This window comes from Bombina bombina, chromosome 3, assembly GCF_027579735.1.
Source record: "Bombina bombina isolate aBomBom1 chromosome 3, aBomBom1.pri, whole genome shotgun sequence".
NCBI classification, from domain to species: domain Eukaryota; kingdom Metazoa; phylum Chordata; class Amphibia; order Anura; family Bombinatoridae; genus Bombina; species Bombina bombina.
In genome coordinates, this window is record NC_069501.1 from 447,802,559 (window position 1) to 447,826,943 (window position 24,385).

Genomic DNA, 24,385 nt, shown 5'->3' on the forward strand with positions numbered 1-24,385 from the left:
CAGTAGTGAAGGGATTAATTAGGTAGTTTGTAGGGTTAATTTTAGCTTTAGTGTAGAGATCAGCCTCCCACCTAACACACACCACCTCCTGACCCCTCTCTGACCCATCTCAAACAGCTCTCTTCCCTCCCCCACCCCCCAAAGGTAGTATCCCCCTTTACCTCCCAGCCTTCCTTATCCACACTAAACAGCTCTCTAACCCTCCCCCCTCTACCTATCTGCTGCCTTCTTAGGTAATGGTAGCTGTCTGCCAGTACCAAGTTTGCTGCAAAATAGGCAATTTTTGGTAACGAAAAAATATATTATACTAATTTTTCTGTAGTGTAGCTGCCCCCCTCAATACCCAACCCCCCCCTTCCAAGTTCCCCTTTTCTCAAATTTTCCCACATATGATCCCCCTCATTGCCCCTCCTTCCCCCTCAATCACGCAGCTGGAGTTTTTTTTTTTTTTTCCTGTAGCGTGGTCGAGCAGGCCCACCCTCCTCCAGCGATGGGCCGCCTACCCACCTCCCTCCTTACTCTCTCCAACCCACCAACGATCAGTCCCACCGCTGTCCAATGCAGAGAGAGGCACAGAGTGGCCTTCTCTGCAACATTAACTCTGCAACTCTATTTCTGCAGGGCTCCACTCGCAGAAATAGCACAACTTCGCAATTTTGATTGAGATAGCGGCAGAGAGAAGCCCAGGACTGCAGCGACGTACAGGGTACATTGCTGGTCCTTAAGGGCATTACGACCACCGTCATACAGGACACGGCGCTGGTCGTTAAGGGGTTAATAGTTTTGTCATTAATTAACATAACAGTAATATGGCATTCTTTACCACACAAGAATTGTTATTGTTATATTAATATACTTTTTACCTCTGCCTTCTGGTATCTAAGCTTCTGCAGACTGCCCCCTTATCTCAGTTCTTTTGACAGACTTGCATTCCAGGCAATTAGTGCTGACTCTTCAATAACTCCACGGCCATGAGCACAATGTTATCTATATGGTACACATTAACTAATGCCCTCTAGCTGTGAAAAATGATCAAATGCATTCAGATAAGAGGCAGCCTTCGAGGGTTTAGAAATTAACATATGAGCCTACCTAGGTTTAGCTTTCAACTAAGAATACCAAGAGAACAAAGCAAATTTGGAATATCAAAAAAGTGGAAACACAAAACTTATTTAATCGCTTAAAAGTAATAATAACAATACTCCCCCTATGTAGCTAGCTCACTAACAGTAAACTTCCCCTTGTACCAAACTAAGGGCTACATCTAGGCCCCTGAATATACATAAGAGACTTAAGGGGGTATAAAATAAACACGTCGGTACTCATAAAAGTAATATAGTGCCAACTCTTAAGTTAGATAGCTTCCATATGGGAAGATCTCAGCTAACATGTATAGAACCTGGTATTGTTTTATACAAAGTTTGGAAGGATCTTTTATCAAAGACATCGCCAATCTCATATGCTTCAATATCAGCTTATGAAGGAGATGTATACAGAGTAGTTCCATTTAGTGTATTAATCAGGTTATCAGATATATGAAAATTCTAAAAAACTCCGATACTCTTCACATAAAGAAGGAATTGCAGCAAGCAACTGGCCTGTATTATTATCCTCTTGGTATACAAAATATCTTACTAGTCTGAGCGGACAAAAAGTTTAGAAATACTGACAATCCTAATGAACTATAACAAACATAGTTTACTTTTCAGCAAAAATCTGGACACAGTCTCGCCCTCTTAGCCTCTCAAAACAGACAGATCTCTCCACTCAGTCAAAAAGAAAACAGATAGTAGATTGTATGAGTGGCGCTACCAAGCTGAGGGTGCGAATAAAAATTCCTTAAATAAGTCTATATATATATATTAATTACCATGTATCACACTTTGAGTCAATACTCTAAAGATAATGTTGTATAGCTTGAAATTGACTTATATATGTATAATAAATAACAATGAATTAATTCTATATAAATAAACAAACATTTATTCAGTTACCCAATACTGATTCATTGTTAAATTAGTGTTAAATGATATATTGAAACATATAAATAGTAACAAGTTGTGGCCACAACTAATAGAGTTAAAAACAATTTCCCTAATAAAGGCAATACCTGTATTGATGCTAGATTCTCTCAGATAATTGCCTTATACCTAAAAAAATAGTATATGCAAAAATTTCAAATACAGTGTGCAAAGTGAAGAACAAAAAAAATGGTTGCCAATTTTCAATGTCGTTTAAAAATAATGAAAAAATAAAATGATGAAAAAATAATAAAAAGTGACCAATATATATTTGGCATTTGCCAGCTAATAAAGTTTAAAAAAATAATAAAGAATAAAAAGTGTGTTGAACGCTGAATTAATCCTTTAAAGTGAGGTATTGGTAGTCCATTTAGTGGATAGTCTCTGGTTCAATCCTAACAAACTTAGGCCTAGATTTAGAGTTCGGCGGTAAAAGGGCTGTTAACGCTCCGCGGGCTTTTTTCTGGCCGCACCATAAATTTAACTCTGGTATCGAGAGTTAAAACAAATGCTGCGTTAGGCTCCAAAAAAGGAGCGTAGGGCATTTTTACCGCAAATGCAACTCTCGATACCAGAGTTGCTTACGGACGCGGCCAGCCTCAAAAACGTGCTCGTGCACGATTCTCCCATAGGAAACAATGGGACTGTTTGAGCTGAAAAAAAACCTAACACCTGCAAAAAAGCAGCGTTCAGCTCCTAACGCAGCCCCATTGTTTCCTATGGGGAAACACTTCCTACGTCTGCACCTAACACTCTAACATGTACCCCGAGTCTAAACACCCCTAACCTTACACTTATTAACCCCTAATCTTCCGCCCCCGCTATCGCTGACCCCTGCATTACAGTTTTAACCCCTAATCTTCCGCTCCGTAAACCGCCGCAACCTACGTTATCCCTATGTACCCCTAATCTGCTGCCCTAACATCGCCGACCCCTATGTTATATTTATTAACCCCTAATCTGCCCCCCACAACGTCGCCGACACCTGCCTACACTTATTAACCCCTAATCTGCCGAGCGGACCGCACCGCTACTATAATAAAGTTATTAACCCCTAACCCGCCTCACTAACCCTATCATAAATAGTATTAACCCCTAATCTGCCCTCCCTAACATCGCCGACACCTACCTTCAATTATTAACCCCTAATCTTCCGATCGGAGCTCACCGCTATTCTAATAAATGTATTAACCCCTAAAGCTAAGTCTAACCCTAACACTAACACCCCCCTAAATTAAATATAATTTTAATCTAACGAAATAAATTAACTCTTATTAAATAAATTAATCCTATTTAAAGCTAAATACTTACCTGTAAAATAAATCCTAATATAGCTACAATATAAATTATAATTATATTATAGCTATTTTAGGATTAATATTTATTTTACAGGCAACTTGGTATTTATTTTAACTAGGTACAATAGCTATTAAATAGTTAAGAACTATTTAATAGTTACCTAGTTAAAATAATAACAAAATTACCTGTAAAATAAATCCTAACCTAAGATATAATTAAACCTAACACTACCCTATCAATAAAATAATTAAATAAACTACCTACAATTACCTACAATTAACCTAACACTACACTATCAATAAATTAAATAAACACAATTGCTACAAATAAATACAATTAAATAAACTAGCTAAAGTACAAAAAATAAAAAAGAACTAAGTTACAGAAAATAAAAAAATATTTACAAACATAAGAAAAATATTACAACAATTTTAAACTAATTACACCTACTCTAAGCCCCCTAATAAAATAACAAAGCCCCCCAAAATAATAAATTCCCTACCCTATTCTAAATTTAAAAAGTTACAAGCTCATTTACCTTACCAGCCCTGAACAGGGCCCTTTGCGGGGCATGCCCCAAGAAGTTCAGCTCTTTTGCCTGTAAAAGAAAACATACAATACCCCCCCCCCCCAACATTACAACCCACCACCCACATACCCCTAATCTAACCCAAACCCCCCTTAAATAAACCTAACACTAAGCCCCTGATGATCTTCCTACCTTGTCTTCACCATGCCAGGTTCACCGATCCGTCCTGGCTCCAAGATCTTCATCCAACCCAAGCGGGGGCTAGACATCCACTGAAGAAGTCCAGAAGAGGGTCCAAAGTCTTCCTCCTATCCGGCAAGAAGAGGACATCCGGACCGGCAAACATCTTCTCCAAGCGGCATCTTCGATCTTCTTCCATCCGGTGCGGAGCGGGTCCATCTTGAAGCAGGCGACGCGGATCCATCCTCTTCTTCCGATGTCTCCCGACGAATGACGGTTCCTTTAAGGGACGTCATCCAAGATGGCGTCCCTCGAATTCCGATTGGCTGATAGGATTCGATCAGCCAATCGGAATTAAGGTAGGAATTTTCTGATTGGCTGATGGAATCAGCCAATCAGAATCAAGTTCAATCCGATTGGCTGATCCAATCAGCCAATCAGATTGAGCTCGCATTCTATTGGCTGTTCCGATCAGCCAATAGAATGCGAGCTCAATCTGATTGGCTGATTGGATCGGCCAATCGGATTGAACTAGATTCTGATTGGCTGATTCCATCAGCCAATCAGAAAATTCCTACCTTAATTCCGATTGGCTGATAGAATCCTATCAGCCAATCGGAATTCGAGGGACGCCATCTTGGATGACGTCCCTTAAAGGAACCGTCATTCGTCGGGAGACATCGGAAGAAGAGGATGGATCCGCGTCGCCTGCTTCAAGATGGACCCGCTCCGCACCGGATGGAAGAAGATCGAAGATGCCGCTTGGAGAAGATGTTTGCCGGTCCGGATGTCCTCTTCTTGCCGGATAGGAGGAAGACTTTGGACCCTCTTCTGGACTTCTTCAGTGGATGTCTAGCCCCCGCTTGGGTTGGATGAAGATCTTGGAGCCAGGACGGATCGGTGAACCTGGCATGGTGAAGACAAGGTAGGAAGATCATCAGGGGCTTAGTGTTAGGTTTATTTAAGGGGGGTTTGGGTTAGATTAGGGGTATGTGGGTGGTGGGTTGTAATGTTGGGGGGGGGGGGTATTGTATGTTTTCTTTTACAGGCAAAAGAGCTGAACTTCTTGGGGCATGCCCCGCAAAGGGCCCTGTTCAGGGCTGGTAAGGTAAAAGAGCTTGTAACTTTTTAAATTTAGAATAGGGTAGGGAATTTATTATTTTGGGGGGCTTTGTTATTTTATTAGGGGGCTTAGAGTAGGTGTAATTAGTTTAAAATTGTTGTAATATTTTTCTTATGTTTGTAAATATTTTTTTATTTTCTGTAACTTAGTTCTTTTTTATTTTTTGTACTTTAGCTAGTTTATTTAATTGTATTTATTTATAGCAATTGTATTTAATTTATTTATTGATAGTGTAGTGTTAGGTTAATTGTAGGTAATTGTAGGTAGTTTATTTAATTATTTTATTGATAGGGTAGTGTTAGGTTTAATTATATCTTAGGTTAGGATTTATTTTACAGGTAATTTTGTTATTATTTTAACTAGGTAACTATTAAATAGTTCTTAACTATTTAATAGCTATTGTACCTGGTTAAAATAAATACCAAGTTGCCTGTAAAATAAATATTAATCCTAAAATAGCTATAATATAATTATAATTTATATTGTAGCTATATTAGGGTTTATTTTACAGGTAAGTATTTAGCTTTAAATAGGATTAATTTATTTAATAAGAGTTAATTTATTTCGTTAGATTAAAATTATATTTAAGTTAGGGGGGTGTTAGTGTTAGGGTTAGACTTAGCTTTAGGGGTTAATACATTTATTAGAATAGCGGTGAGCTCCGATCGGAAGATTAGGGGTTAATAATTGAAGGTAGGTGTCGGCGATGTTAGGGAGGGCAGATTAGGGGTTAATACTATTTATGATAGGGTTAGTGAGGCGGGTTAGGGGTTAATAACTTTATTATAGTAGCGGTGCGGTCCGCTCGGCAGATTAGGGGTTAATAAGTGTAGGCAGGTGTCGGCGACGTTGAGGGGGGCAGATTAGGGGATAATAAATATAATATAGGGGTCGGCGGTGTTAGGGGTAGCAGATTAGGGGTACATAGGGATAACGTAGGTGGCGGCGCTTTGCGGTCGGAAGATTAGGGGTTAATTATTTTAAGTAGCTGGCGGCGATGTTGTGGGGGGCAGATTAGGGGTTAATAAATGTAATATAGGGGTCGGCGGGGTTAGGGGCAGCAGATTAGGGGTACATAAGTATAACGTAGGTGGCGGTCGGAAGATTAGGGGTTAAAATTTTTAATCGAGTGGCGGCGATGTGGGGGGAGCTCGGTTTAGGGGTACATAGGTAGTTTATGGGTGTTAGTGTACTTTAGGGTACAGTAGTTAAGAGCTTTATGAACCGGCGTTAGCCAGAAAGCTCTTAACTCCTGCTATTTTCAGGCGGCTGGAATCTTGTCGTTAGAGCTCTAACGCTCACTGCAGAAACGACTCTAAATACCAGCGTTAGAAAGATCCCATTGAAAAGATAGGCTACGCAAATGGCGTAGGGGGATCTGCGGTATAGAAAAGTCGCGGCTGTAAAGTGAGCGTTAGACCCTTTAATCACTGACTCCAAATACCAGCGGGCGGCCAAAACCAGCGTTAGGAGCCTCTAACGCTGGTTTTGACGGCTACCGCCGAACTCTAAATCTAGGCCTAAGTGTGTCTGCTTATGCAGCGTGAGAAACTTAAGATGAACAGTCTCAGTTATGTGCAAGCGAGCGGGTTTGTTACCCTGCAGTTTATAAGATCGTGATGATGTGCAGATATTATAATCTGATAAGAACAATAATGTGTATGCTGGTATTGAGATCCGGTTAGGACATATTAGGCTTCAGTGCGGCTTTATACTTCTGCTGTTAGACAGACTTACCTGGCTGTGTTCCCTGACCAGCGTTAGTGCCGTACGCGGTGGAAATACTCACAGCTGCTTCACTGCCTTTAACAGCCTCAGTCCGTATGTTCACCGCTAGCTTGTCTGTAGGTGCGGTTTGAATGCTGTTTCCTTAATCCTCCCGGGCACGAGTCGTCCGGGTCTTTTGAGGTTGGTTTGCCAGTAGGAAAAGTTTGATGACTCCACAAGAATCTCCTTTCTACGCGTTTCAGCACCAGTAGTGCCTTTATCACTAATAAATGCTGCCATATGCCTACACTTTATATAGTAACTAAGAAATATACTCTGTATATGAGGACAATAAGTATAGGTGACATATATACATATGCTCTTTAAATAGTCACTGATTAATGCTGCCATATGCCTACACTTGATATAGTAACTAAGAAATACACTGTGTATATGAGGACAATAAGTATAGGTGACATATATATACATATGCTCTTTAAATAGTCACTGATTAATGCTGCCATATGCCTACACATGATATAGTAACTAAGAAATATACTGTGTATATGAGGACAATAAGTATAGGTGACATATATACATATGCTCTTTAAATAGTCACTGATTAATGCTGCCATATGCCTACACTTGATATAGTAACTAAGAAATATACTGTGTATATGAGGACAATAAGTATAGGTGACATATATACATATGCTCTTTAAATAGTCACTGATTAATGCTGCCATATGCCTACACTTGATATAGTAACTAAGAAATACACTGTGTATATGAGGACAATAAGTATAGGTGACATATATAAATATTCTCTTTAAATAATCACTAATAAACGCTGCCATATGCCACTTTATATTGTAAGTACAGTGCTAATAAATACCCTGCCTCGTACATGACAAGCTGTCACAAATACTATGTTGTCAATGACATAGTAAATGTGACGGCTCATCTGTAACAACAGTGGGGAGGTAGCTGGGTGGAGTTTAGGAGAAGTGGGAGGTAGCCTGTGCGGAGGTGAGGGATAGTGTTAGCTTACTAGAGATGTGTGGGCGGAGTTCCAGGATTTACGGATTTCCATCTTCTATAATCACCAGATTCGACACAACACCAGTTTCCGCTAAATACATACCTAACCAGAGACTAGAGAGGGGAAGTTCGGTACTTCTAGATGAATCGGTTCATTTCGAACGGTTCGTTTAACTGAACCGGTTCATGAACCGATTCATCAGTTCACCTACTGAACATATGATGCGCATGAGGCAGAGCCGCAGATTTTCTGGTTTTACAGACGCTCTGTTTGCTGATCTGTTTCCTCCTGATTCATTTCTGAATCACGAGTCACTGACTGACTGTGTAACAGTCCAAATCTTTGACTCCTGTGTCCTGGACTACAAGCTATATATCTATATATCTAAGCCAACCTTTACTTAGCAACAGCTACACATATATATAAATATAAATATATATATAACAATACATATATATTTATTCAGAAATAAAGGGAAAATATATATGCTATAAACACATTTTGGTGTATAGTATAACTACTGGCTAAAATAGTTTCCAAAGAAGAAGGTTTACATTTCAAATACTTCCTATATATACTGTCACAACCTGTATGTTTAATATTATAGGAATTCAAGATAAAAAGAAAAGTTTTAGTACAATACTTTTTTGTTATATTTACACCTGCATTGCTGAAAAAATAAATATGAACTGGTGTATTCTAAGTTATTTCCATCATTTATGTGTGACTACACATCTTTATGTGACAACTGTAGAATTGGCAATGTACAGTAATAACCCCACACTGTAACCTTAAAAATGTTTTATTATATTTTATACCTAGAAAAAATATCCAGTGTGTACCCCCTAAAGCCAACCTCAAGCCCTCTCCTCACCTTGAAGGCAGGAGTCTATTGAGAACTGCTGTGACATTATATTTGAATCAGTGAGCACGCCTATGGATTGTGGCAGACACTGCACTTATTGGATAAAATGAAAGTCAATAGATAATAAATAAAATGTCATGTGATCAGGGGGCTGTCAGAAGATGCTTAGATACAAGGTAATCACAGAGCTAAAAAGTATATTAATATAACCGTGGTGGCTGTGCAAAACTGGGGAATGGATAATAAAGGGATTATCTATCTTTTAAAACAACAAAAAAATCTGGTGTTGACTGTCCCTTTAACTGAATGATTCATTGCAAAGGAGTTAACAGTTCACTGATTAAACAGCACAGGTAATATGATCATAGATTGAGGAAGTCTGATTCTGCTGTGTGATTCATTGCAAAGGAGGAGTTAGCAGAAGGCTAGCTCACTCTAGGATCGTATTACCAGTGCTGCTGCAAACTCAGAAAGTGAACTGTGTAGCTGTGAGCAAGACGGCAACTAAGTGAACCCAGGGCAAGAGATCAGGAAGACGACTGAGGTCGTGGTGTTTCCATTGTTGAACCTGAGGGGCGTAGGTAAGGCTAACCCATATACGGCTGAGCAAACCCGTTTCAATTTCTCTGTCTGCTGCAAAGAGAGGTATATACAAACAACAGACCTCTCTCCTGTATGCACAAACGCAAGCATTGTTTTGTGAGGAATTCCATCTACTCCTGCAATATTAATTCTAGGTTACCTAGTGTGATGTGTATATTTATTTTATAGTGTAGATGTGTTTTGTTTTCTATGTGAACAAAGAAATAATTAAAACCAAGTATTGGTTCAAAATTGAAATCAATTGTGCTGAATTCCCTGTCTCTATAGAGTGATATCTATAACTTAGGGTGGTAGTTCACTCTTTCTTTCTATTTTTTGATATATAAATACGATTTAAGGGTCTGCACCTCCTCTTATATGAAGCATATTTCTTTGAATCTACTATCAGCTTAGCAGCACTAGTTTTTCTTTATTATACTTGAATATTTATAGGTTCCACATGAGGATACTGTAAATTCCTTTGGGATCACCTCAACAGCCTCATGTATTGCGACTGATTATAGCCGCTGCCCAGACACCAGCCCCTACTAAGCATATGAAAGAGGTATATATGTATACGAGTCTGTGATTGCGTGATGGCTGTCACAAGGTACAGAGGACCAGGTAGTTAAAGGGACACTCAACACCAGAATTTTTGTTGTTTAAAAAGGAAGATAATCCCTTTATTACCCATTCTCCAGTTTTGCATAACCAACACTGTTATAGAAATACACTGTTTACCTCTGTGATTACTTTGTATCTAAGCCTCTGCAAAATGCCCCCTTATTTCAGTTATTTTGAAAGACTTGCATGTTAGCCAATCAGTGCTCACTCCAGGGTAACTGGCTTGTTTCAATTTAAAGTAAGAGTTATTGCATTGTATTTTTATTATGCATTTATTGATTGCACTATTCTACTGTATTTAATGGTACAGGTACAAAACCATGACATGAATTCCAATTATTCTATTATAACATGTACTTCATTCTCTGTGTATCTTTTGTTGAATTAGCAGCATTACCCTACTCGTAGCTAGCTGAGCCTACCTTGGTATACCATTCATCAAAGGATACCAAGAGGTTAAAGCCAATTAGATGATTGAAGTTAAATGGAAAGTTGTTAAAAACTGCATGTTTTAGCTGAGTGATGTTATAAAAAATGTGACAATGAATACACTGTGCACCAAAACCAAACAAATAAGTATAAAACCTGTCAAGTAACTGCTTATCCTTATTAGGGGTTCTCCATCAGACTGATTGTTGACTTTTTTTTTTTTATTGAGTATAGAAAGGTATTATAACACATTTATGTAGTAGGTTTAGCCTTATGAAGTCTGCAGTGAGTACTTCCAATGCTCAGAATTTGAAAACCTCTAATTATGTAACGTGAGGAGAATCTGTCTCTGAAAACTAAATTTACCTCTAATGCAAAGCTTTTGTGTTTTTTGTTGTTGTTTGTTTAGTTTTTTTTTTTAAATAGCACACCATGGGCATGCTCTCTAATCAAAGCGACTCCGGTTGTGCCATTAAACCAGTGCTTGACAAATCTGTTAAAAAAATTAGGAGCCCATAAGAATATTTAGGAGCCAGGCATATTTTTTAGGAGCCAGACAGTGTTGGATTTGTATATAGATATATGGAGAATAACCCAAAACGTTAGAAGTCAGGGGTTAAAATTCTAGGAGCCAGTGGCTCCTGGGTTTGTTGAGCCTTGCATTAAACTACATGCCACGCTAGGTAAAGCTGTCGGACACTTTACATAGTGCTGAAGCACGCTACATGTAGTTCGATGGCGCGATCGGGCTCACTGTGATTAGACAGTGAGCCTGTGACGTCCTATTTAAAAAAAACAAAACAGTTGCTCAGAAGAGGTTCGCTTTGCATTAGAATTAAGTATTGTGCATTTTAAAAAATAATAAAAAAAAAAAAAATATATATATATATATATATATATATATATATATATATATATATATCCTCATGTTACATGGAGAAATATGTAACTTTTTTTTTTCTCATTGTTTACTGTCTCTTTAAATAACAGAAAAGAGGGCAAAAAGAGTTTCAAAGTTTTTTTTTTTCTACATAAAATTGATATTTAATTAAAGTAGTGTAATACATTTTAAAGTAGTGTAATACATTTTCTTGGTATTGCATTTCCATGTTTTGGGCAATGAAAAGCACCTTAAAGGGACAGTCTAGTCCAAAATAAACTTTCATGATTCAGATAGGGCATGTCATTTTAAACAATTTTCCAATTTACTTTTATCACCAATTTTGTTTTGTTCTCTTGGTATTCTTAGTTGAAAGTTAAACTTAGGAGGTTCATATGCTACTTTCTAAGCCCTTAAAGGCTGCCTCTTCTCTCAGGGCATTTTGACAGTTTTTCACCACTAGAGGGTGTTAGTTCATGTGTGTCATATAGATAACACTATGCTCACACACGTGGAGTTCAGGTGAGCCAGCTCTGATTGGCTAAAATGAATGTCTGTCAAAAGAACTGAAATAAGGGCGCACTTTGCAAAGGGTTAGTAACAAGATAGTCACAGAGGTAGAAAGTGTATTTATATAACTGTGTTGGTTATGCAAAACTAGGGAATGAGTAATAAAGGGATTATCTATCCTTTTTAAACAATAAAAATTCTGGTGTAGACTGACCCTTTAAGCTTTCACCTAGGATGACGCAGTTCCATAGAATATTTTTTCCAGCCGGGTGACGTTATGAAGTAGATGGGTGGGGGGCAGTGAAATACTTTGCAGTATTATTATATTGTTATTTATACATTTTACTTAATCTATTCTAAGCACAAATTAATTGCATAATTTCACAAAACAAATATTTAAAGGGACACTGAATCCAAATTTTTTTCTTTCGTGATTCAGATAGAGCATGCAAATTTAAGCAACTTTCTAATTTACTCCTATTCATTTTTCTCCGTTCTCTTGCTTTCTTTATTTGAAAAAAAAAAGGAATCTAGGCTATTTTTTGGTTCGGTACCATGGAAAGTACTTGTTTATTGGTGGGTGAATTTATCCACCAATCAGCAAGAACAACCCAGTGTGTTCACCAAAAATGGTCCGGCATCTAAACTTACATTCTTGCATTTCAAATAAAGATACCAAGAGAACTGAAGTGAATTTGGTAATAAGAGTAAATTAGAAAGTTGCTTAAAATTGCATGCTCTATCTGAATCACAAAATAAAAAAAAAATGGGTTCAGTGTCCCTTTAATGATAATTTATGCAACAAATATTAAAACATTTGATATTGGCTCATTTTAATTTAATAATGGCTTACATTTTAGCTGGTAATTTGGTCAGTAACCTCAACCAGGTGGTCCTGGGGAGAACACGGCTGTCCAGAATAGAAGATATTTTTTTTTTTTTCCCTTTGGAATAAATATTTATTTATTAAAAAAAAATGATTACAAATATTAATGGTTAGTAAATGTTTGATCATTTTTGTCCTCTAACTTTATCATGTCACTTTTATTTTCGTTTCACAGACTGGTATATAATGTCTCTGTTGCGGCTGCCTTTTATCAGAAGCCATTTTTCTCTCCTCCTCCTCTGCATTTCAGTACTTATCATTGGTACTCATTGTAAGTACAACACTTAACTGTTTTAATTAAGTATCGTATGTTTTACATTTTTATTATTCTCTGAGTAAACTGCTTTTCTTTTAGGTGGAAATAGTCACATTTCTTTTCAATACTGGGTTTTCATTGATGCAGTTTGAGAGATGGTCCTTAGGACTAATATGTGTCTCATTACATTTTTTTTTATTATTATTATTATTGTTTTCCTATTTATGTTTTTTTTTTTTTTATTTATTAATCTCTCTATGGGTTTTTTATTATTTAGGATAGAACAAAAATAATTTTAGTCCAACCAGTATTATTAGTTTGCATGAACTGATGAGTTATTAAAGGGACATGAAACATTTTTCTTTCATGATTTAGGTAGAACATACACTTTTAAACAACTTTCCAGTTTACATCTATTATAAAATTTGCTTCATTCTCTTGGTGTCATTTGTTGAAGGTGCATCAATGCAATGACAATCGGTGTGTGTATATGTATGTATATGTGTGTATATGTATGTATGTATATATATATATATATATATATATATATATATATATATATATATATATATATATATATATATATATATATATATATATATGCAGCCACCAATCAGCAGCTCGAACCTAGGTTCTTTGCTGCTCCTGAGCTTTCCTAGATAAACCTTTTAGCAAAGGATAACAGAAGTAAGCAAATTAAATAATAGAAGTAAATTGGAAAATTGTTTGCTCTGTCTAATTATGACGTTACTGTCCTTTTTACATTGTTTTAGATTCATTGTAATATTTTTCCCCAGCATATCACTGTATATTTTTTTTTGGTGGGGGGAAGGGAAGTTCCTCTATTTTTCTGCCATGCAACATCACATTTCTTTTTCATATTTTACAGTGTTCTTTAAAGCACAAAAACTATATTTTCATGTTTGTTTGTTTTCTCTCCAATTTTTACAGGGAGTATTCTCTCAGTGCATTTTAGAGTTCTCTTATTTTCAGCAGTATTCTAAGTCTATTGAGACTTACAATTATGTTTAACCTTTTTTACTTTTTATTCTTTACACTTTGATCATATGCCCTGTACCTTAGGTTTTGGTCTTAGAAAAAGCTTCAGAGATTTTGTTTGTTTTTAAAGATGGTTGAATGCATTTTGTAATAAAGAGCCTAATTAGAAAAATGAATCATTCAATTGGAATGTTTGAGGTGTCAAATATTGTGGTTTAATACAACCAATTTTCACAAAATATTGTCCCAAATGCACAAAACTACCTTATGAGTATGGTTTAATTCCTGGACTTTCATTCATCATCAATATTTGACTGGAAACTTCCCTATAAATTTTCCATCCTAAGTCTGTGCCTTGCAGTTCCATCGTATAAGTACATGGAGCAGTATATTTATAGTGGCTACAAAAAAGGTTGGACATAGCCCTTTTGGAATACCCTGTGTTGTCTACTTTTGAAAATGGTATGCCATGATGGGGTTAATTTCATTCCTGGGCTACGTGACAAAGGATTTAGTCGCAACAGCACCACTTTATTTAAAATGGACCAAAGCTCCTTTTATTAAGGTGTTACATGCAAAATCAAAGACTGTGACGTTTCGGGCTGCAGCAAGATATGCAGAAATCATGCTACATGTTTCACACTGCATATTTAACCCCTTAGTGACCAGACCATTTTTCAATTTTCTTACCCTTAAAGGGACAGTGAACACCAGAATTTTTGTTGTTTTAAAAGATAGATAATCCCTTAATTACCAATTCCCCAGCTGTGCATAACCAACAGTTATAATTATACATGTGTTTCCTCTGTAATTACCTTGTATCTAAGCCTCAGCAGACTGCCCCCTTATTTCAGTTCTTTTGACAGACTTGCATTTTAGCCAATCAGAGCTGTCTCCATGGTAAATTCACGTGCATGAGCTCAATGTTATCTATATGAAACACGTGAACTAATGCCCTTTAGTGGGGAAAAACTATCAAAATGCATTTAGATTAGAGGCGGCCTTCAAGGTCTAAGAAATTAGCATATGAACCTCCTAGGTTTAGCTTTCAACTAAGAATACCAAGAGAACAAAGCAAAATTGGTGATAAAAGTAAATTGGAAAGTTGTTTAAAATTACATGCCCTATTTGAAACATGAAAGTTTTTTTGGACTTGACTGTCCCTTTAAGGACCAGGGCTATTTTTACATTTATGCAGTGTTTGTGTTTAGCTGTAATTTTCCTCTTACTCATTTACTGTACCCACACATATTATATACCATTTTTCTCGCCATTAAATGGACTTTCTAAAGATACCATTAATTTCATCATATCATATAATTGACTATAATTTTTTTTTTATAAAATATGATGAAAAAATGAACTTTCATAATTCAGATAGGGCATGCAATTTTAAACAACTTTCCAATTTAAAAAATAAAATAAAGTGTGTGTGTGTATTAGGGTTGCACCGATACCGAGTATTTGCATGAGTACTTGTACTCATGCAAAAGGCACCGATACTTAAACCGATACCTCCAATTCCTACACATATGCCATCTTGTGGCGTTTTTCAAACTGGATGTTCCCATTTCATTTTAAGCTGGAGTGGAGACTTAACTAAAAAATTGTTCACTTCTGTTCTGCTAATACAAATTGCTGTTATTTTTATTATTGTAGGTTTGAGAGCAGTGCTCCAAAAGCTGCTACTATACAGCTAGAAGCCTACCTGGGAGAGATCTCTGTACCTCATTCAGACAAACCCCTGACGTACTGGGCAGTTAATAAAATGAGATTTAATGGCCCAAAAATATCTTTATGACCCATGCAGTAGTGTGAAAGACAGTTCAACTTGGCGTCAAACGTACCTACTGATAAAAGAAACAGACTTATAGCTGTACATGCAGAGATGCTTCTGTTCCTTAAAAAGAACTTGCCACTAACTTTTGAAAAATTACTCTAATTGCTAGATTGCCTGTTATACTTCTAGTTCTCATCTTGCACAACAATGCTAAAAACATACTGTACTCTGAGGAACATCCTTAGCCAGGGCTGGACTAAGAATAAAACGCATACCTGGAAAAATATGAAGACCAGCCAGCTATTTTCTGTTGAGCCAGTAGAATGCAAATGCCCCATTTTTCTCAAAGGGGATTACTGGGATACTCCTTCCCCAATATTATTTTCAGAATTAAATTATATTCCTTTGTATTAGGTACAAATGTCAGATTGATGAGTTATATAAGCAACCTACAACCCAATTGTATCCAGTAATCACCCCTTTAAATTGTAGCTTTCCAGCCCCAGCTGCTGCAGCTATTATTTATTGTAGTTATTAATATGTTATTGTAATATTTTTATTTATAAACATGTTCTGTGAACTTTGTGACAACAAGCACATAAAACTGTTTTATTATTAAACCATGTCTTTTGAGATACAGTTCATAATTATAAAGAAGCGATCTTAAATTATTAGGCTGTATTGTGCTTGGTAAACTGTCATGACATAAAAAAAAAGTATCGGTAATTGGTATCGGTGAGTATTTAAAAAAAAATAAAAAATATATATATATATATATATATATATTATATATATATATATATATATATATATATATATATATATATATATATATATATATATATATATATATATATATATATATATATATGAATAAACATTTATTTATTTTGTGTAATTATATTTTTTTTGTGAGGGTATTTACCGGTACTACCATATTATAACAGGTATTATTTGTAATCCTCATGAAAAATACTCTACTTTTCACAGGAGTGGGCTTTAAAATATATTGAGCATTGTAAATAACTTTTCCCTTTTGCTTTTCTCAAGTTACTGAGCACAATATATCTATGAATAATCAAGTACAGGCACCTTTTATAGTGCCCTTATAATAGGTACCCTTTAAGGGTGATGAGCTGAGGTGGCTGTCAGATCACTTTGGCAGCAGTAATTATCTGTATAGCATCTAAAGCATATGTGATTTAGCCAAGAGAATAGGTTATCCTTATCTAGCCGACCCAACATCACAACAGGCAAGAGACCCCACCACCAAATTTGGAACATTAGATTTCATTTTTTCAGAGAGGGCTGTCTAGGGAGCTGAGGCCTCTAATATTTCTTTCTCAGTCTACTTACTCCTGACTTGTCTAAACAAAAATGACTATAGCATGTCAACATCATCCCTCACATGTTGCAAACCCTCAGACACACATCCTAATCAGGCATCAGATCAGACACCTTATTTGAATGTAAAGGACATTAATGTATACATTTTTTTAATTGTTGTATTGAAAAGAACATTACACTTTTTTTATTTTTTTTTAAAAAATATAACTGATCAGCCAATGAGCTTCTTTTGCATGGATCAGTGTTAGGCAAATAACTTATTTTGAAAATTAAAACAACCCACTTTAAAACTGACCTTTTTTCATGCAATAAATAATTTTAGCATATTTAAACAGGGCTAATTTTTTAATGTCTTTAATATACTTTTTAAACCTGTGTATAATCTAGAACTGTATGAAACAAAATACATTTTGAAAAAAACATTTTCTAGTTTTTCATCAGAGAATCCTTACTAAATACTATATTTTTGTCAGGTGACTGCGGCTTTCCTCCTAGATTTACAGAAGCAGAATTGAGACCAGAATATGATAACAACAAAAACTATACCGAAAATTCTACAGTTGGATATAATTGCCGGCCTGGATATATTCGTATTCCTGGTAGTAATAACAATATAACCTGCTTGGGCAACTCCTCATGGTCAACCCCTGATGAATTCTGTTCAAGTAAGCATGATTTTGTTTCATTTCTTGTTTTCTACCTAGCATCTTTAGCTGCTGTAGACAAACACTGCACATGGCTCTAAGTTGTAAATACTTTTTGTCAACTGTAATTTTTTAGTTAGTAAAAAAAATAATAAAAAAAATATATATATATATATATATATATATATATATATATATATATATATATATATATATATATATATATATATATATATATATATATATATCTGCAGCGTTGGGGTAGAATTAAACGTAAAATAAAAAAAAAAAAGTACAATGCACTAAGCCACACAAACAGATATACATACACAGATGCATAAACACACAGATACAATCATACACAGGTGCACTCACAGACAGGTACATGCAAACACACACGGGTACATATAAACATAGACAGATACCCACTGGTACATACAAAGTACTGCTGACAAAATGGGAATAGGGCACACCTGCATTTATCATAAAATACATTTAGGGAATCCTATTGCAGCTCTGTAAGCAACTTATGCAAATGTTCCTGTACTATTTAGCTTGTAAAAGGTACACTGGGAATTACATCTTACAGTATGCCCTGCAAACATATCAGTTAAGGTAAGGTCTACTCTTTTCATTAGGCACATTTTTGCAGACCTAAAGACTTTATTTTTACTGTGAGTTTTTTTGTTGTTTGAATGAGACATAATCCTGAAGAGATGAACGTTGGCAGAAATGCAAAGGACCTAACTTCCAGCTGAAATACAGTTCTATCTGTTCTTTCACTGTGCATAGGGAAACCAAGGAGTTCTTTATGTCAATCAATTAACTCACTCTTTATTTTACTTTAGTATTTGAAATAAAGTGCTTGATGTACCCTCTCTAAGTGTGTAGTGTACTAACTAACACTCTTATGTTTTTAGCATAGAAACTATGCAGCACATTATATAACATACTTTCTGCCAGACAAAACTATATAGCAATGTGTTGCTTTTTTCTTTGGGAGAAACCAAACAGTTAATTTGTCAAAGCCAGCCCTCTGACAATCCCACGTAATGCCAATGATAAGTCAAAAAGATCATACAAATACTGTGGTAATAGGAGATGCTGGCTTGGTCAGTCAATGACTGCCTGTTTTAAGGATAGTTAAATTGCTCCAAATAGTTTTTATACATTCTGTTTAGTATGGAGAGTTGCAATGTGATTTAAAAAAAAAAAAAAAAAAAAAATAATAATAAAAAAAAAAAAGTGAAAGGCAGACCGCTGAGCAGGTTATAGCAGTTTACTATGCGTGGCAATCAAAGCATCTATGATCCACTAAGAGAAGTAAAGTAAAATTAAATACATGCTGCCCACCCCTAACCCTCATAGTTATTTTCCCTGCACTTTCAGCACTACCCCAGCTGCCACTGTGTTAGTAAAGGAACATCGGGTGGCCAATCTTACCTGTGGGTTAAAAAGTATTGCCACCACCACGCACTGCTTACTCTGCAGTCTATCCTGCCTCTCTTCATCTCTACCAACTAACACGCCCCCTGCCCACATGCCGACGCTCGCCCCAGCTCTCTAGCCCACACGCTATAGCGCTCAGTCAGTAATGCATATGCTGGCTTTTAGAGACAGGTCATAGGGGATAAGATAGCCAGCCCAGCATTGAAAATAAACTGAACTGCGAGCGGTAATCGTGCCGTGGATTACACAATGCGCTGCTCAATTACAGTATTTTAAAATAAATAAAAAAATACCGCCAAAAAACCCTGTAGCACCAGCCCAGCAGCAGCGCTGTTTAGGAGGGAATACTGCCGCACTTTTCGCCTCCCCCAAATCTGCCGCCTTAGGCACAGGCCTTGTTTGCCTAAGCCAAATACGCCCCTGAAATCAAATCAGTATCTGGTGTGACCACTATTTGTTTGCAAAACATAATTTATGCTTACCTGATAAATTCCTTTCTCCTGTAGTGTGATCAGTCCACGGGTCATCATTACTTCTGGGATATTACTCCTCCCCAACAGGAAGTGCAAGAGGATTCACCCAGCAGAGCTGCCACATAGCTCCTCCCCTCTACGTCACCCCCAGTCATTCGACCAAGGACCAACGAGAAAGGAGAAGCCAAAGGGTGTAGTGGAGACTGGAGTATAATTTAAAAAATATTTACCTGCCGTAAAAAACAGGGCGGGCCGTGGACTGATCACACTACAGGAGAAAGGAATTTATCAGGTAAGCATAAATGATGTTTTCTCCTGTTAAGTGTGATCAGTCCACGGGTCATCATTACTTCTGGGATACCAATACCAAAGCAAAAGTACACGGATGACGGGAGGGACAGGCAGGCTCTTTATACAGAAGGAACCACTGCCTGAAGAACCTTTCTCCCAAAAATAGCCTCCGAAGAAGCAAAAGTGTCAAATTTGGAAAAAGTATGAAGCGAAGACCAAGTTGCAGCCTTGCAAATCTGTTCAACAGAGGCCTCATTCTTAAAGGCCCAAGTGGAAGCCACAGCTCTAGTGGAATGAGCTGTAATTCTTTCAGGAGGCTGCTGTCCAGCAGTCTCATAAGCTAAACGTATTATGCTACGAAGCCAAAAAGAGAGAGAGGTAGCAGAAGCTTTTTGACCTCTCCTCTGACCAGAGTAAACGACAAACAGGGAAGACGTTTGTCGAAAATCTTTAGTTGCCTGTAAATAAAATTTTAGGGCACGAACTACATCCAGATTGTGCAGAAGTCGTTCCTTCCTTGAAGAAGGATTTGGACACAAGGATGGAACAACAATCTCTTGATTGATATTCCTGTTAGTGACTACCTTAGGTAAGAACCCAGGTTTAGTACGCAGAACTACCTTATCAGAGTGAAAAATCAAATAAGGAGAATCACAATGTAAGGCTGATAACTCAGAGACTCTTCGAGCCGAGGAAATAGCCATTAAAAATAGAACTTTCCAAGATAACAACTTTATATCAATGGAATGAAGGGGTTCAAACGGAACGCCCTGTAAAACGTTAAGAACAAGGTTTAAACTCCATGGCGGAGCAACAGTTTTAAACACAGGCTTAATCCTGGCCAAAGCCTGACAAAAAGCCTGAACGTCTGGAACTTCTGACAGACGTTTGTGCAACAGAATGGACAGAGCTGAGATCTGTCCCTTTAAGGAACTAGCGGATAAACCCTTTTCTAAACCTTCTTGTAGAAAAGACAATATCCTAGGAATCCTAACCTTACTCCAAGAGTAACCTTTGGATTCGCACCAATATAGGTATTTACGCCATATTTTATGGTAAATCTTTCTGGTAACAGGCTTCCTAGCCTGTATTAAGGTATCAATAACTGACTCAGAGAAACCACGTTTTGATAAAATCAAGCGTTCAATTTCCAAGCAGTCAGCTTCAGAGAAGTTAGATTTTGATGTTTGAAAGGACCCTGTATCAGAAGGTCCTGTTTCAGAGGTAGAGACCAAGGTGGACAGGATGACATGTCCACCAGATCTGCATACCAAGTCCTGCGTGGCCATGCAGGCGCTATTAGAATCACTGATGCTCTCTCCTGTTTGATTCTGGCAATCAATCGAGGAAGCATCGGGAAGGGTGGAAATACATAAGCCATCCTGAAGGTCCAAGGTGCTGTCAAGGCATCTATCAGGACCGCTCCCGGATCCCTGGATCTGGACCCGTAACAAGGAAGCTTGGCGTTCTGTCGAGACGCCATGAGATCTATCTCTGGTTTGCCCCAATGTCGAAGTATTTGGGCAAAGACCTCCGGATGAAGTTCCCACTCCCCCGGATGAAAAGTCTGACGACTTAAAAAATCCGCCTCCCAGTTCTCCACTCCCGGGATGTGGATTGCTGACAGGTAGCAAGAGTGAGACTCTGCCCAGCGAATTATCTTTGATACTTCCATCATTGCTAGGGAGCTTCTTGTCCCTCCCTGATGGTTGATGTAGGCTACAGTCGTGATGTTGTCCGACTGAAACCTGATGAACCCCCGAGTTGTCAACTGGGGCCAAGCCAGAAGGGCATTGAGAACTGCTCTCAATTCCAGAATGTTTATTGGTAGGAGACTCTCCTCCTGATTCCATTGTCCCTGAGCCTTCAGAGAATTCCAGACGGCGCCCCAACCTAGTAGGCTGGCGTCTGTTGTTACAATTGTCCAGTCTGGCCTGCTGAATGGCATCCCCCTGGACAGATGTGGCCGAGAAAGCCACCATAGAAGAGAATTTCTGGTCTCTTGATCCAGATTCAGAGAAGGGGACAAGTCTGAGTAATCCCCATTCCACTGACTTAGCATGCACAATTGCAGCGGTCTGAGGTGTAGGCGTGCAAAGGGTACTATGTCCATTGCCGCTACCATTAAGCCGATTACCTCCATGCATTGAGCCACTGACGGGTGTTGAATGGAATGAAGGACACGGCATGCACTTTGAAGTTTTGTTAACCTGTCTTCTGTCAGGTAAATTTTCATTTCTACAGAATCTATAAGAGTCCCCAGGAAGGGAACTCTTGTGAGTGGAAAGAGAGAACTCTTCTTTTCGTTCACCTTCCATCCATGCGACCTTAGAAATGCCAGTACTAACTCTGTATGAGACTTGGCAGTTTGAAAGCTTGAAGCTTGTATCAGAATGTCGTCTAGGTACGGAGCTACCGAAATTCCTCGCGGTCTTAGTACCGCCAGAAGAGCACCCAGAACCTTTGTGAAGATTCTTGGAGCCGTAGCCAATCCGAATGGAAGAGCTACAAACTGGTAATGCCTGTCTAGAAAGGCAAACCTTAGATACCGGTAATGATCTTTGTGGATCGGTATGTGAAGGTAAGCATCTTTTAAATCCACTGTGGTCATGTACTGACCCTTTTGGATCATGGGTAAAATTGTCCGAATAGTCTCCATTTTGAACGATGGAACTCTTAGGAATTTGTTTAGGATCTTTAAATCCAGGATTGGCCTGAAAGTTCCCTCTTTTTTGGGAACCACAAACAGATTTGAGTAAAACCCTTGTCCCTGTTCCGACCGTGGAACTGGATGGATTACTCCCATTAATAAAAGCTCTTGTACGCAGCGTAGAAACGCCTCTTTCTTTATTTGGTTTGTTGACAACCTTGACAGATGAAATCTCTCTCTTGGGGGAGAGTATTTGAAGTCCAGAAGGTATCCCTGAGATATTATCTCTAGCGCCCAGGGATCCTGGACATCTCTTGCCCAAGCCTGGGCGAAGAGAGAAAGTCTGCCCCCCACTAGATCCGTTCCCGGATCGGGGGCCCTCAATTCATGCTGTTTTAGGGGCAGCAGCAGGTTTCCTGGCCTGCTTGCCCTTGTTCCAGGACTGGTTAGGTCTCCAGCCTTGTCTGTAGCGAGCAACAGATCCTTCTTGTTTTGGAGCAGAGGAAGTTGATGCTGCTCCTGCTTTGAAATTCCGAAAGGAACGAAAATTAGACTGTCTAGCCTTAGGTTTGGCTCTGTCTTGAGGCAGGGCATGGCCTTTACCTCCTGTAATGTCAGCGATAATTTCTTTCAATCCGGGCCCGAATAAGGTCTGCCCTTTGAAAGGTATATTAAGTAATTTAGACTTAGAAGTAACGTCAGCTGACCAGGATTTTAGCCACAGTGCTCTGCGCGCCTGAATGGCGAATCCGGAATTCTTAGCCGTAAGCTTAGTTAAATGTACTACGGCATCTGAAATAAATGAGTTAGCTAACTTAAGAGCTTTAAGCTTGTGTGTAATCTCATCTAATGGAGCTGATTCAAGTGTCTCTTCCAGAGACTCAAACCAAAATGCTGCTGCAGCCGTGACAGGCGCAATGCATGCAAGGGGTTGCAATATAAAACCTTGTTGAACAAACATTTTCTTAAGGTAACCCTCTAACTTTTTATCCATTGGATCTGAAAAGGCACAGCTATCCTCCACCGGGATAGTGGTACGCTTAGCTAAAGTAGAAACTGCTCCCTCCACCTTAGGGACCGTTTGCCATAAGTCCCGTGTGGTGGTGTCTATTGGAAACATCTTTCTAAATATCGGAGGGGGTGAGAACGGCACACCGGGTCTATCCCACTCCTTAGTAACAATTTCAGTAAGTCTCTTAGGTATAGGAAAAACGTCAGTACTCGACGGTACCGCAAAATATTTATCCAACCTACACATTTTTTCTGGTATTGCAACTGTGTTACAATCATTCAGAGCCGCTAACACCTCCCCTAGTAATACACGGAGGTTTTCCAGCTTAAATTTAAAATTTGAAATATCTGAATCCAATCTGTTTGGATCAGAACCGTCAGCCGCAGAATGAAGCTCTCCGTCCTCATGTTCTGCAAGTTGTGACGCAGTATCTGACATGGCCCTAACATTATCAGCGCACTCTGTTCTCACCCCAGAGTGATCACGCTTACCTCTTAGTTCTGGTAATTTAGCCAAAACTTCAGTCATAACAGTAGCCATATCCTGTAATGTGATTTGTAATGGCCGCCCAGATGTACTCGGCGCCACAATATCACGCACCTCCCGAGCGGGAGATGCAGGTACTGACACGTGAGGCGAGTTAGTCGGCATAACTCTCCCCTCGTTGTTTGGTGAAATGTGTTCAATTTGTACAGATTGACTTTTATTTAAAGTAGCATCAATGCAGTTAGTACATAAATTTCTATTGGGCTCCACTTTGGCATTAGCACATATAGCACAGATGTCTTCCTCTGAATCAGACATGTT

The 24,385-nt window shown here is 38.1% G+C and overlaps 1 protein-coding gene across 4 annotated transcripts in view; it reads left to right on the top strand.

Annotated features, from left to right (window-relative positions):
- The first annotated feature begins 9,196 nt into the window (after positions 1 to 9,196).
- The window catches only part of LOC128653411 (membrane cofactor protein), a 226,810-nt gene continuing 211,621 nt past the window's right edge, over positions 9,197 to 24,385 (top strand). For all 4 annotated transcript variants that reach the window (XM_053706676.1, XM_053706678.1, XM_053706679.1 and 1 more), the window contains exons 1-3: positions 9,197 to 9,347; positions 12,853 to 12,948; positions 17,533 to 17,724. In XM_053706676.1, the coding sequence (XP_053562651.1) occupies positions 12,864 to 12,948; positions 17,533 to 17,724 (277 nt within the window). In that variant the 5' untranslated portion in view covers positions 9,197 to 9,347; positions 12,853 to 12,863. The remainder of the gene's footprint in view (positions 9,348 to 12,852; positions 12,949 to 17,532; positions 17,725 to 24,385) is intronic.